Genomic DNA, 15,279 nt, shown 5'->3' with positions numbered 1-15,279 from the left:
ACACCTCAAATGGCTGTGAAAAGCAAGAAAAACTAAGAGAGCCCAGCTCCTGAACTGCACACACGCCTGTTTCTGTCTGTTAGGAAAGCAAAGCTTCTGCTGTTTATGAACCAACTGGGTCTACAAGTCCCTGGAAAAAGCCAGTAGCACACAAGTGCCCTCATGAAAGGTAAAGCAGTTGTGACATAGGCTGGCTGGCCGGGGACATCACTGTAGTCAGCAGTAGTACACTGGGGCTCTGTAGAGGGGTGTCCAGGCGGATCTCATTGCAATGAACTGCATCAGGATCCCTCAAGGACTTTGAAATTACCTAATCAAAAATATACATAGATGCGTACAATCTGTACTCTTCAAAATGAACCCTTTTGATCTAGAGAGTACTGGCAGGAAATGAAGTCAAACCAGTGGTTTCAACCACAATTCCCTGCAATCCCACCAGGGTCGTGGAGGAGACCCTTGAGCAGCCCAGGTAAGTTGTCTGGCCTGACAATTCCATCACTTGGAAAGTCAGAAATGGACATTAGGACATTATAACAACCCACTGGCCGGAAGGAGGACTCTGGGCCATGTCTATTGATTTGCAAGGGACTTAAATGGATAGATCAAGCATTAGATGCATTGTCCTCTCTGAAACAAAAGTGAGAAAAGAAACTAACTCCTTTATAATGCTGTGCTCCACAAATACCCATTGTTTCCTTTTTTTTCCTAACAAAAACAAGAGATTGACATTTTTTGCTTAGTTCTCAACAAAAGGCCTGCATACATTTATCAAGTAAAGTCCTTGCACTTGGGAACATTCGAGTAACCTGGAGTTTACACATTTTAGAAGAAATGTAATTATCATAAGATGGAACAGTTCATAGATCTTTAATACTGAGTAATTTATCACTGTTCTTTTATTTTATCCAATATATGATATGCTCTGAAAAATTTCTATACTATTGGCTGGGGTGAAGCTAATCACACACTAGTTTAATAATATAATACTTTACTCCTAAAAACCATCTTTCTTGAATGGATTTATCATGAGTTTTATAAATGCAATTAATACAATTTTGTCAATAATCCAGAAGATTTATGGCAAACCTAGATACTGAAACTATATCCCATGTAAAACTCCATGAATTATGCTCTCATTTGATGTTCCATTTGCTTCTATTATACAGACTTCCAAAGTTATTAAATGTTAAATTTGCTTGAGGACTTTATAAACATCCAGAATGTATAATATATACAATAAGATAAAACTGTCAACCGGAAGTCATAGCTGTAACTTTTATGACAGTAAGGGTTTCTAACCTGTGGACTTATAATTCGAAAAGAGTTTAGGAACTTTTTTTTAAAAAAAGTAGTCCATTAATTGCATTTTTAAATCAGAGTCATCAAATGCACACCAATGCTATCATGGGCCTTATGGTCTAAATGGCTCTACGGATGACACATTTACCAAATTACAAGTTTTCTTGAAATTCCATGTTAAATCAGCCATCCTAAATCTGGGTCCTAAAATTCTTTAAGAAATATCTTCCCCCGTCTCTCAAATCACCCAATAATATAAGCAGCAGCTCACATGGAAATGCAGCCAAGCCAAATGGCTCTGACTTCAAAGGGGATGATAATGTGAGAAAGATAACTAAGTTTAAAAGATATTCACAAGCTACTGGCATCCTATTGACTTTAAACAAGGAGATAAGGCTGCTTTCCCAATCCTGTTAGCTGGAAGAATGAGTGAGTTGTCAGGATTTCCTTATGTTGATATAAATCCAATGCCCTGTCCGGGAAGGTTTCAGCAATCAACCTGTCTTTAAACCACCCAGGATCTATTTCTTCTGCAGTACCATATTTCTCAGAAGAGACACATTCTTCATCTGCTGCTACATTTACTATTTTAGTCCTCAATAGAGAAGTCCAACAGAGCCAATGAATACCAACTCTCCAAAGAAGACAGAATAATGAAAGCATTGGAGAATTCTCTGCAAAGCCCTAATTGTCATTCTCAGGTTGTAGGTAGCAGACAGATTCTTAATCACAATGAACTGGGAAAAGACTAGAAGCCATCTCCTTGTAAATAATGGAGATTATTTCTGGGAGCAAGGGAGAAGCTGGTTTCCGTTGGGTGATGGCAGAAGTTTTTCGGATCCCATCCACTCCTTCCTTGACGTGGTAACACACTGGGTCCCTCTATGGGCCAGGGAATGGCCAGGTCAATCTGATGCAAGGGCATGCAAGTAACTCCAGGGCCTGAGCACTGGGTAGTGGGATAAAGAACCTAGGTTAACAAGTCTTTTTACATAAAATTCTTAGGCAAAGCAGTTTGGAAACTGTAAACGGGTTGTCACACTGCCAAACACAATTTGAGTTTGAACCTTGAAACTATTATTTTCAAATAATAACCACTTGAAACTATTTTTTGAAAAGCAAAAAAATAATTTAAAAAAAACCCAAATCTAAAAAGTGAGGCAAAAGGCTCACCTGTAACTTTCAAAGAGAGAACTTTGGATGAGGGGAATGAGGGCTATCTTCAAATATTAAGAAGTTATCCTATAAAATAAGGACCTTAGCCACAGAAATACAAAGTTGGTAACTGCATGCAAGCGGAACTTGGCTCCGCAAGGAGGGAGTTTGTAATAATCAAAGCTGCCCTATAATGCAACATGCCACCTGGAGGGACAGCACCCTGTTGAGCCACATGACTCCTTCATGGAGAAAAGAGAGAGGATCATAATATGAGTGACTGGCACATTTTAGGCACTCAAGCATTTGCCGATGTGATGGTGGTGGTGGGGATAATGATAGGGGTGGGGATGGTAGCAGTGATGCTGGTAGTGATGTGGATCTGGTGTGGCCGTGGCGGTGGCCGTAGCTGTGGAGATGGCAGTGGTTATAATAGTGGGGTGAGGGCAGTAGTGATGATGGTTGCGGTAGTGGCAGTGATATGGTGATGATGGTCATGAGAGAAATGGTGATGCTGTTGGGTGGAGGAGGTGGTGATGATTGTGGAGATGGTAATGTTAGCAATGGTGGTCATGATTGTGGCACTGCTGCTGGTGGCATATGGAGTAAAATGACTGCTAACAAAATCATTCCAAACCCGAGAGTTCATGGCTTCATGAAGAGCTGTCAAATTTATTTAGATGAACAAACAATCATAAGAAGTTCAAGTAAAAGACAAACCGTTTTAAGCCAACATGGCCTCTCTCCTGAGAAATATGAGTAATTTAAACTAATTCATTTTTTCCTTTAAGAAATTAACAAGGCCTACAAGGAATTTCCCCTTTGCATACCCCAACCCGTGATGGTTTTAAGTTTTCCTCTGTTAATCTTGAGAAGAGTTTCTGTAACACTATAATTAGGCCTTGCTCCTACACAGCAACCATTCCCTGCTCATTGTGAGCAAAATTAAACACCCCTCCAGACAATGTCATTATCATGGTTAAGTTCTGAGTTTGGCAAGGGCATAAAAACATTTGAAGAAACCACTTCTACATCACATCCCCCCTTACTCCCACCCAATACTTACACACTTCCAACATTCTTGCAGAAACTGTCAGACCAAGCTCATTCCTCCTGGTATGGAAAACCTCAGAGACTTGAAGATGGGGATACGATGAACATTCTGTTTGCCAGTTATTTGATGGACACAGGAATATACCGGATGCTGCAGAGTCTCAGCACAATTTCTTCTCCACCCTAAACTCCCTGTTTCAGAGCAGCCCTTCGAGATGCCCTTCCTAAACTCTCATTAAGTCCATCTGTGAATTTAGCTAAGTCTGCCTTGAACTTGTGTACTATTTCAGCTTGCATAAACTCTCAGGGAGGGAATCCCACATGGAGACTGCCTGCTATACAACTGCTTGCTTTGATTTATTCTAAACACAACCTCCTCCAGACTTCGAAAGGGCACCTGTTTTACCAGGAGGTCTCATGCTGTCTTCTGTCTTTCTTTCTTGAGGTTATTCGGAGATTACAAAGTGGCTTCTATAATTTTTATATTGATTATCTTGGGTCCTATTAAAACAAGGACATTTCCTGATATTGGCTGGAAAACAGGGTTAAAGAAGCCCTGTGCCAGATAAAAATGCTCCCTGCCTTCACTTATTGCTTCTGAAAGCTACAAGCATGACAGACAGAAGCCTCTAGCTGTATATACAGAGGCGTGTGCAGCAGCAAGGCAGAATTTCAACTGGAGAGGAAGCTCTTGGTTAAAAATGAATGCTGCTTATTCAGATTCCCCTCTGGTAGCACACCTTACAAAGAGAAAGAAATGGTGCTTATTAGCTATTTGAAGCTAGAATTCCAGGGCTTTCTTCTCTGCCAAACTCAAAGCTAAACACTTTTTCATTGTTTTTGTCCTCATCTTGCTGAGAATGTCGCACCCTTCGATAGGATTATTTATCTTTTTAAATCAAGTGATCACTTATTCCATGCAATGGTTAAAATTCAAGAAAGCCACCCTAGCTCGTGGGCCTTGTTCAGGGTGGCCAGATAGGGCTCTTCCTTCCTGAGTTCTAGTACTTTCATCTGGCTGTACAGTTCCTCCAAGTCCTGTCTTCTTTGCCTAGCCGAGGATACAAGGCTTCTTGTGTCCTTGTTCTGGGGATGGTTCTTACCTCCGGCTCCCCGCAGTCACACTGCTCTCCATCTTCCACAAATCCGTTCCCACACTTCTGGCCCCCGAAAGACTCCCTGACTTCTGGCAGGTTAAAGAGGCACATCCCCATTCCTTTCTCCAGGCTGGTCTCCAAGTCCTTTCTGCTGCAACTGCTGAACACCATGGGAAATGGGTACCTGAGAAAGGAAAGCCCAGAACAGTAAGTCACAGGGCACGGAACGGCTTTGCCTGCCCTTCTTGTGCCCACAAGAAGGCACCCACTGGCCACATCCACCCAGGTGTTCACTGGTGGTCTCAATGAACAAGGCATATCAACAAACTCAGATATGCAGTGTAAAGCGAGGCACATTCAGTTCTATCCCGACATCCATTCCTGTACAGTGCCAACGTGACTGATGAGGAAGGGCGTTATCAAAAAAGAAACGATCTTTTGATGGTTTTCAAATCAACAAGTTCAGGCAGAGTCTCATGAAAGACATTATTAATAGTTCTGGGTGAAATGACACAATGAAAAGAGAATTCTTAGGGATTGTAGCTTGTAATACAAACATATAACAATGTCCTTGTTGGAAAGTGCAAAGAAGGAAAGAGTATGAATGATGGTGTTTATTAATTCCATGCTTCCAAGGACACATGGGTCCACTGTAGGGCAGGGCCTGCTGATATTGGCATTCAGGTCTACAAAGGTCAGATCACTGTCTTCCCCCAGCACAGCTGTAAGAGAATGGAGGTGATCCAGAAATGCAGATCTTACCCTTGCCTCTAAATTCCAGGGCTACAACTGGGTGTGGCAGGGTCAGCCAACTCCCCAGCAAAGTTATGCTCCCCTTCTGTGCTCTAGAAGGGCTACCCAGCCCCCATGTACCTGGGTGGGCTGCATGACTAATTCTTGGCACTAGAACATGAGCGAAAGTGATATAGGTCACTTTTGGCTGATGGTATTTAAGCGAGTATTACTTCTTCATATCCTTTCTTTCCCCATCTGCCAGCTGAGATTAGGGTATCCCACGGTTTTAGGAGATGGAGGAGTCAGGCATGGCATCTGGTCCTAACTCACTGTATGGAGGGAAGCCACCTGCAGCCTAGAGCCTCAGGGCCTCATACAGACAGAAAACACGCTAATATGGTAACCCACTGAGCATTTGGTGTTTGATTCCCAAAGCAGCCAGTGTTATCCAACATACACAGAGTGTCTCACTTTTTACAAATGCATTTTCCCATGTCTTGAGGCAGCAAGGATTATTAAGGTATAAGCATGCCAGAAACCCAGAAAGTTTTATTACTTAGAGAGGGGGCAGGGACTGCTGTCCAGCAAACCCAAGCACCCTCTCCCGACGGAGACATTTATAAGGATGACATTAGAACTGGATCTCAATCAATTGGCCAAACCAATGCAAGCTGCTACGCTTCCCTGATGATGGTAGACCAGCGGCCACTTAATGATAGAGCTTGGCAAATTTTGAGATCATGATTTCCAGGACCGAACTGATAACACTGCACCATCCTTTCTGAGTGGTTTCCCTTTTCTTCCCCGAGTATATAAGGCATGCTATTAGCCACAGAGTTTTAATGACCAGGTATTTATTTTTTCTTTATTTTCTGAGACTGACTGTCACTCTGTTACCCATGCTGGAGTGCAGTGGCTCACTGCAACCTCCACCTCCCGGGTTCAAGTAATTCGCCTGCCTCAGCCTCTCAAGTAGCTGGGATTACAGGCGCCCACCACCACGCCCGGCTAATTTTTTGTATTTTTAGTAGAGATGGGGTTTCACCATGTTGGCCAGGCTGGCCTCAAACTCCTGAGCTCAGGTGATCCACCTGCCTTGGCCTCCCAAAGTGCTGGGATTACAGGCATGAGCCACCACGCCTGGCCCTTAACTTTTAAACTTTAATTGTAGGTTCAGGGGTACATGGGCAGGTTTGTTATGTAGGTAGACTGCATGTTAACGGGGTTTGCTGTACAGATTATTTCATCACCCAGGCAATAAGCATAGTTCTCCACAGGGAGTTTTCTGTTATTCTCCTTCCCCGTTGTCTGTTACTCCCTTCTTTGTGTCCATATGTACTCAGTGTTTAGCTCTCACTTATAAATGAGAACATGTAGTATTTGATTTTCTGTTGCTGCATTAGTTTTCCCTCCAAGTGGTTTCTATCAACCTTGGGCTATTAACTCTGGAGTATATTAATAATTCTAAGATAAATAAATTAATAAATGAAAGTGCTCCTCTGTGGATGCAAAGGCAACATACCAGGACTTACTCATAGTGCTGTAACAATCTTGAAATCTTTGTGACTTCCCCTGGCAGACAGATGGGTTATTCCTGGTATCAAAATGATACTGACTAGGTTCAATGATCCACAAGATCAATGATCCACAAGAAAAATGATAATGTGTTTGCAATTTAGAAGGGTATTATGTTGAAGTAACTGGTACATTACACAGGGACTTAAGAGCAGTTCTTCTCTTTGCAAAAAATAAATAAATACATTTCATGCAGGTACAGATGGAAACTTCTGTATTTTTTTTTTTTTTTTTTTTTTTTTTTTTTGAGAAGCGGGAGTCCTTGCTCTGTCACGCAGGCTGGAGTGGCAGTGGCCGGATCTTCAGCTCAGCTGCAAGCTCCGCCTCCCGGGTTTACGCCCATATCTCGCTGCGCTCAGCTCCCGACGTAGCTGGGAACGTTACGAGGGCGAGTAGCTGGGACTACAGGGAAACTTCTGTATTTGAGAGCTTTCCTAGGACGTACATGTCTCCAGGCCCGGTCTAGGAGACGAAACATCATTCTCAGTCAATGATATGCAACTTAGTTCTGTGACAAACCATTATCAGTTCATTCTAGAAGGAAAGTGATTTCTAGAAAATATTAGAGTTATTTAGGAAAGACCCTAGGATAAATGGTAAGTCTCAGGAACGATTTATAGCAAGAATCACAGCAATTAAGAGAAGCTTGGAAAAGAGTGGTCTGAATTGCCCTGTTTCCCAAAGGAGCCGAGAATGTCCACAGACCCCAGAGATTGGAGAGCTGAGACCAGCTCCGTTCACTAAGCTCAGACATGCCTTCCCCATCTCATTCCTTTCAAAGCAACAAACACACAAACATTGGGTTTTGGGTGGGTTTGCCATCCAAATAGGATGAATGAGAACCGTTTAAGTCCAGGATTTAAACCTCAGAATGTGTAGGAGAGGAGAACAGAACAGATCATCATTGGCAAAGATCATCATTGTCTTTTTGTGTCTGCATTGGGTGTTGTCTGTGTAGAGTGATCTGTGTAATAATATATTTCTACTTCCCTTAGCTTGTCCTTATTCTGCTGAAGGACACCCCCCAAATGTTAACAAAATTCTTTCTCATTCAGAATCATGCGTATATAAATAGTCCTTATCCAATTCACAAGTTTTCATCCTTGCTCTGAGGAACAGCATCCTGGCATTACTTCCTCAGGGGTGCCTCTGTTTTAACAAGAAAGTAGCGATGTCCTCCTCAGATGCGAAATGAGGTCTTGATGAATTCACCGACACTGAACAGATCCTTTCTCAGGGCTCCTTTCCACATGGCCTGAGCTCAGCAGCGTGCCACCTACCTTCCAGGTCAGGACAATCCGAACTTCCAGCAACTCCTGACCATGGGATGTGGCCTGAGCTCACCAGCATGCCGCCTGCCTTCCAGGTCAGGACAAATTCAACTTCCAGCAACTCCTGACCATGGGTGACAGCTCCAGTTATGAGTAGGTGTGAGTGGCTTCTCTTCACACCAACCTGGGGTTTTTCTGACTTGCTCAGGGGACCCAGCAAGGTGAATGGGGAGTCCAGCAGCCCTTCCACAAACATTCCTGCCATTTCCTCGGACTGAGTCAGCCAATATCCTCTATGTAATAAAGAAAAAAATGCCTCATTTATTGTTCAAGAACTTACTTTTGATGATGAATGGTGATGAGGCCAAGGAGCATTTTCTACCTGTAGGATGTCATTCCTCATCCCATCCTTTCATGATTTCTCAGCAAGGAGGCAGGTGACTATTCACTCTAATACGATAGTTATGAACCCTATTTGGCCATTTACAGGAAGTCAGGTTTTAGAGGAAGAAAATCAGAACAACATATCACACATCGTTCCATTATTCCCCAAGTATTTATTCAACACCGACTAGGTGCCAGGCATTGTTCTAGGCTTTGGGGATATGGGAATGAAGAAAACAAAAAAATCTCAGCCCTCATGGAGCTTGCATTCAGTGGGGCCAACAGATAATAGGCAAGTAAGGGAACAGAATGAGTTAGAAAGAGTAGAATTGAGGAGAAAAAAATAAAAGAGCAAGGGAAGAGGGTGTGTATTGAACTTTTCGGGACAGTGGACCTCACCAGGAAATCTCATCAGGAAGAGGGTCATTTGAGCCCCTCACCCACAGGGAAGAAGGTGTGAGTGCACCTGGGGAAAGAGCTAGTGCAAGTGTGCACAGATGGACAGGACTGGCCTGGAGGAACTTACTCAACATTGGGAAACAGGCTCTTCTTGCAGACACACACCCAGAGAGGCAACCTCTTTTCTACTTGGCATCATTCGTGTATAGGTCAAGGTCATGCTGACGGTGAGAAGATCCCATAGAGTGTCAATACACAGGGAGCTGTGCCTCTGTATGGGCCAGGCACTGGGAATGACTGAAGGTATTTTTATTCGTTTTAAATAATTTCAACTTTTATTAGCAATGAAGGGGTACATGTGCAAATTTGTTACATGGGTATATTGCATGATGCTGGGGTCTGGGGTCCTGTCACCCAGGTAGTGAGCATAGTACCCAATAGGTGGTTTTTCAGCCCTTGCTCTCCTCCCATCCTCCCCCATCTAATAGTCCCCAGGGTCTGTTGTTCTCATCTTTACATCTATGTCTATTCAATGTTTAGTGCCCACTTATAAGTGAGAACACATAGTATTTGATTGCTATTCTTGCATTAATTTGATTAGGATAATGGCCTCCGGCTCTATCCATGTTGCTGCAAAGGACATAGTTTCATTCTTTTGATGGTTATGTAGTATTCCATATCACGTTTTCTTTGTCCAATCCACTGTTGAAGGGCACCTAGGTTGATTCCATGTCTTCGCTATTGTGAATAGCACTATAATGAAAGTATGAGGGCATATGTCTTTTTGATAGAATGAGTTATTTTCTTTTGGATATATACACAGTAGTGGGGTTGCTGGGTCAAATGGGAGTTCTGTTTTAAGTTCTTCAAGAAATCGCCAAACTGCTTTCCACAGTGGCTGAACTAGTTTGCATTCCCACCAACAGTGTATAAGCATTCGCTTTTCTCCATAGCTTTGCCAGCATCTGTTATTTTTGACTTTTTAATAATCACTATTCTGACTGGTGTGAGATGGTATCTCAGTGTGGTTTTGATTTGCATTTCTCTGATGATTAGTGATGTTGAACATTTTTTCATATGGTCACTTGTATATCTCCTTTTGAGAGGTGTCTGTTTATGTCCTTTGCCCATTTTTAAATTGAACTATTTGTTTTTTGCTTGTTAAGTTCCTTGTAGATTCTGGATATTAGATCTTTGTCAGATGCATAGTTTGTGAATATTTTCTCCCATTCTGTAGGCTGTCTGTTGGTAATTTCTTTGGCTGTGCAGAAGCTCTTTAATTAGGTCCCACTTGTCAATTTTTGTTTATGTTGCAATTGCTTTTGGGGACTCAGCCATAAATTATTTGCCAAAGCCAAAATAAAAGGCATCCAAATAGGAAAAGAAGAAGTCAAACTTTCTCTATTTGCTGACAATATAATTCTATACATAGAAAATGCTAAAACTTCTGCCAAAAGGCTCCTGGAACTGATAAATGAATTCAGTAAAGTTTCAGGATACAAAATAAATGTACAAAAATCAGTAGCATTTCTCTACACCAACAATGTTCTAGCTGAGAACTAAATCAAGAACGCAATCTCATTTACAATAGTCACACAAAAAAGGAAATACCCAGGAATCTATCTAGCCAAGGAAAGGAAAGTTCTCTACAAGGAGAACTACAAAACACTGCTGAAAGAAATCAGAGATGACCCAAATAAATGAAAAAATATTCCATGCTCACGGATTGGAAGAATCAACATTGTTAAGATGTCCATACTACCTAAAGCAATTTGCAGATTCAGTGCTATCCTTATCAAAATACCAATGTAATTTTTCACAGAATTCAAAAAAAAAACTATCCTAAAATTCATGTGGAACCAACAAGGAGCCCAAATAACCAAAGCTATCTTAGGCAAAAAGAACAAAGCTTTGTTGTTATCTGACTTTAAACTATATTATAAGGCTACAGTAACCAAAGCAGCATGGTAGTGGTACAAAAACAGATACATAGACCAATGGAACAGAATAGAGACCCTAGAAATAAACCCAAACACCTATAACCATTGCATCTTTGACAAAATGGACAAAATAAACAATGGGGAAAGGACTCCCTATTCAATAATAAATGCTGCTGGGATAACTGGCTAACCATATGCAGAAACTTGTAACTGAACCCCTACCTCTCACCATTTACAAAAATTAACTCAAGATGGATTAAAGATTTAAAGGTGTTTTCATAAGAACTCCAAACCCTTATTCCCCACCTTTTATATTTTCAAAGCAAACCGTTTTTTTTTCTTTTCTTTTTTTTTTTAAGCAGGCAAAAGTCTGCTCCTCATCTCTCCCTTTTTCTGCTCTAAGATAGTCTCATTCGATCAAAACACAGAAGTAAGTATGGAAAACTTACAGCAAACCCAATGATCTCCCCCCATACAAAAAATTTAATAAACGAAAATTACTTCAAATCTTAAGAGATAAGGGAAATTTGCCAGTAGCGAATACTAGATTCCTCTAATGGTAACACTATCCTAATCCACACATATTAGAATACTTTCTATATCCTAAGTAGCCACTAGTTACCTAGTGCCTAGAGCAAAGCAGGTGCCAATGTCTAATGGCTCAAGGAGTCAAAGAGCAGTGAGTTGGTCTGCATGAAAGATGTGCCAATGGACAACAAGTGAGGCAAGGAATCCACTCCCCAAGGTCTCAGGAATCATGGCCAGGATCTGTCAGTGCGATCGGTAATGAGACTGTTATTGCACACTTAGCAATGCCAGAGAGAGGATACTGGCAAGATGCTCAGCAAGGCCAGGTGTATCACTGACTCCCCAGGTGCCGACTCTGCCTACACACTTCTGATGATGGCAGAATCCAACTTTGAGTGGCAAATTCACAACTCTCTTTTATTCACTCACTTATGGAGCAACAGTTTTCAAGTGTCTATTACATTCAAAGCACTGAAGAGGATCCCAGTTCCAATACGACCTGAACGTGGCCCCATACTCCCCTTGCCAAGCTCCTTCCTTAAGGGAGGTGCCCACCCTCTCATCTCATTTCCTCTCCAGCCACTCTCCAAGGCCCATATAATTCCACTCCTCCAGAAACGGTCTTTGAAGTCCCAAACCCCCAGAAACACATCTTTTATGCCACATAAATGGAGTCTGAATGGAACTACAGTCCAAGGCTGTGTTAAGTTCTCGTTCCCTTCCTGTGTCACCATATTCTGGCCACATTATAAATTCCCAAGACTAGTAATTGGGTTAAAATATATACTTTTTTGGCATAACTATTTATGGAGTACCTGCTTGAAGCTACGTGATATGGTGGTGCTTTCTTGTGGCAATATTTTTCTTCTTTTATACTTTTTTTTGAATTTAACATTTTGAAACAATCCAATGAAGCCATTACGATTATCTCCATTTGCAAATGAGGTGAAGGGATTTGAGAGTTCACAGTTAGGGGACGGCAGTACTGGATTTGACCAATTCTTATGATTCCATGTTCAGGTACTAAAAACCATTTTCATTACCAGTGCAAGTTCAGCGCTGGATGACCAGCAGTGAATGCTGAAACACAGAAGGTGATTGACTAACCCTCAAAGTACCGATTTAAACACAGGGGACAAATCCTGCTGTGATCCCACATATGCCTGGACCAGTGGTTCTCAAAGTGTGCTCCCAGGACAAGCAGCACTAGGAACTTTCTAGAAAGGCACATTCTCAGGCCGCACTCAGACCTACTAAGTCAGAATAACTCAGGGTAGGGGCCTAGAAACCTGTATTTTAATAAGCTCTGCAGATGATTTGCTAAATTGATGTCGAATTTACACAACATAAAATTCATCCTTTAAGTCACTTCAAAGTATATAATCCAATACTTTTTTTTCCAGCACATTCACCATGTTGTGTAACCATCACTACTATCTAACTGCAGAACTTTCCCCCACCCCTCAAACAAACCCCACATCCATGAAGCCGTCACTCTTCATTCTCCCTTCCCCCCCGCAGCCTCTGCCAACCACGAATCTGCTTTCTGTCTCTACAGACTCGCCTGTTCTGTTCATTTCATGTAAGCGGAATCCTACACCATGTGGCCTTTTGTGTTTGGCTCCTTTCCCTCAGAATAGCGTTCTCAAGGTTCATCCACAAGGTAGCATGCATCAGAACTTCATTCCTTTTTATGGCTGGATGATATTCCATTGTAAGTGAGACCATACCACAGTTTGCTATCTGCTCATCCATTAATGGTCCGGGTGATTTTGATGCCCATTAGAGTCTGGAAACAACTTACCTAGATTTTAAATTCAAATGTTGTTGTACCTATTTGTGTCGTAACAATAAAAAATGCAATCTAGACTCACCATGGGCCACCTGTCATATCCTAAAAAATCATTATGTTTTGCTTTCTTGTCCCATCTTCTAAGAAAAGCCCCATGTATAGCATTTTGAAAACCTGATCTGATTTTAGGCATGTGCTAAAAATCCCAAGAGTATCTGTATTATAAACAAAATGCGTATCAGAAATGAATTTTCCAGTGTCTGGAGGTGTTACGTTAAATTGACTAATGCTCATACTGCACAGTAGTTAAGGTGTAGGAAAGGTTCTGGTTGTGAAGAGCATGATGTTTCCCTTCCACTTGCTTCCAAATCCAAAGTATGGTAATTGTGCCTCCTTTGTGCTTTTTTTTTTTTTTTTTTTTTGAGACGGAGTCTCGCTCTGCCGCCCAGGCTGGAGTGCAGTGGCCAGATCTCAGCTCACTGCAAGCTCTGCCTCCCGGGTTTACGCCATTCTCCTGCCTCAGCCTCCCGAGTAGCTGGGACTACAGGTGCCCACCACCTCGCCCGGCTAGTTTTTTGTATTTTTTAGTAGAGACAGGGTTTCACCGTGTTAGCCAGGATGGTCTCGATCTCCTGACCTCGTGATCCGCCCGTCTCGGCCTCCCAAAGTGCTGGGATTACAGGCTTGAGCCACCGCGCCCGGCCTGTATTTTTCTTATTTAATAGCTTTATTCCCTGGAGCATCCATGGAAAGAACATTGACTTGGGTCCGGTAGTTGCTCATGACATCAGAGAACTCACACAGCCCCTCGTCTGTGGTTAAAAAGACAAGCCTCAGTTTCTTCCATAGCTTTTGGCAAGCTCATCACAACGTACCTTTTAACATGTCTAATCCATTAGCCTAAATGTGCCAGGACAGCAGCTCATTGAAGTGACATATAGCAGAGATAGACTGGTGCAAAGCAATAAAACCGGAGAATTACTCAGGAAAGAAGCCCTTTAGCACGACACTCTCCCTTGGTGTGAGAATGCATTAAAATGGTCATACCTGGGGCCCAGGAAAAAAAGTGCTGCTTTCAGCTCAGAGGCAGAGAATTTATCTCCAAAGCCACGGCAGGGTGACTGTGGCCCCTGCTAGGATGTGACCTCTTTTGTTAGCCTTGCTTTCCTTTTTCTCGAATATTTAACTACCAGGGACACTTGGGGCAAGTTGACCATGTTGAATGCAAGGTTAAAAATAAAAAGATGATGAAACAGACAGCTGGGTGATTTGGGGAAAAAACACCACTTTTAAAATGAGGAATGCCACTTACAGCTCCCCACCATAAAGGCAGACACGGCTTCATATTTTAGCCATCACAAAGCTGCCAAGTAAAACATTATTAGGGGTTACTTTTACTTTGAAAAATCTGCAGTCAGAAGGTTCTTTTCTTGTAGAAGCCTATTGTGCGTCTCACTGCTATATTCTTGGGGGTGAATCACACTAGGCCAATTTATCAACCTTGACAGTAGAAGTCGGGAGTTATCCGCCTTGCAAAAGCTCTCTGGGTATGATTCGGAGACAACTGCTTTTCTCGCTAGAAATTAGGCATCTAGAGAAAGCAGCTATAATCAAGCTGGATTCAGGGGGGCTGCAGGTCACGGTCCCGCTGCTTCCTGTGACTCTGCGGCCTCATTAACAAACATGCACTGAGTCTAGGTTCCCCAGCGCCAAGCTCAGGGGCTGACATCTGTCTGAGTGCTGACGGCAGGAAAGGAGTGGAAGTGACCGAGGAAGAAGGACGGAACAGCCGGGCAGCGGCTGAGAGCAGCTTGGAGCTGACACAACTGTGTGACAGGAAAAGCCAAAGTTTCAGGGAACTGGGGACGGGAATACATCCAGATTTTTCAGTTTAAACTGATTGGGGAAAAAACAAAACAGCACAAAAAAACCACCTCCTATTGTCCACAGCTGATAAATGATTAGACGGTGAAGGGCTAACTGGTTTCGGAAAATATGTTGCTGACATCCTGCTTCCCACTGGTTTCTTTTTGCGGGCCGAAATGGGAGTT

General features: G+C 42.4%; 1 protein-coding gene across 1 annotated transcript in view; it reads right to left on the bottom strand.

Annotated features, from left to right (window-relative positions):
* Positions 1–15,279, bottom strand: part of ADAM12 (ADAM metallopeptidase domain 12) — a 321,053-nt gene that overhangs the window by 55,069 nt on the left and 250,705 nt on the right. Inside the window, exon 13 of the mRNA XM_017858613.1 lies at positions 4,611–4,788. Within this exon, the coding sequence (XP_017714102.1) occupies positions 4,611–4,788 (178 nt within the window). The remainder of the gene's footprint in view (positions 1–4,610; positions 4,789–15,279) is intronic.

The sequence above is a fragment of the Rhinopithecus bieti genome, unplaced genomic scaffold, assembly GCF_001698545.2.
Source record: "Rhinopithecus bieti isolate Rb0 unplaced genomic scaffold, ASM169854v2 scaffold_42745, whole genome shotgun sequence".
Lineage (NCBI taxonomy): Eukaryota > Metazoa > Chordata > Mammalia > Primates > Cercopithecidae > Rhinopithecus > Rhinopithecus bieti.
The sequence above is the reverse complement of the archived record's forward strand: the minus strand, read 5'-3'. Positions and strand labels throughout refer to the sequence as shown.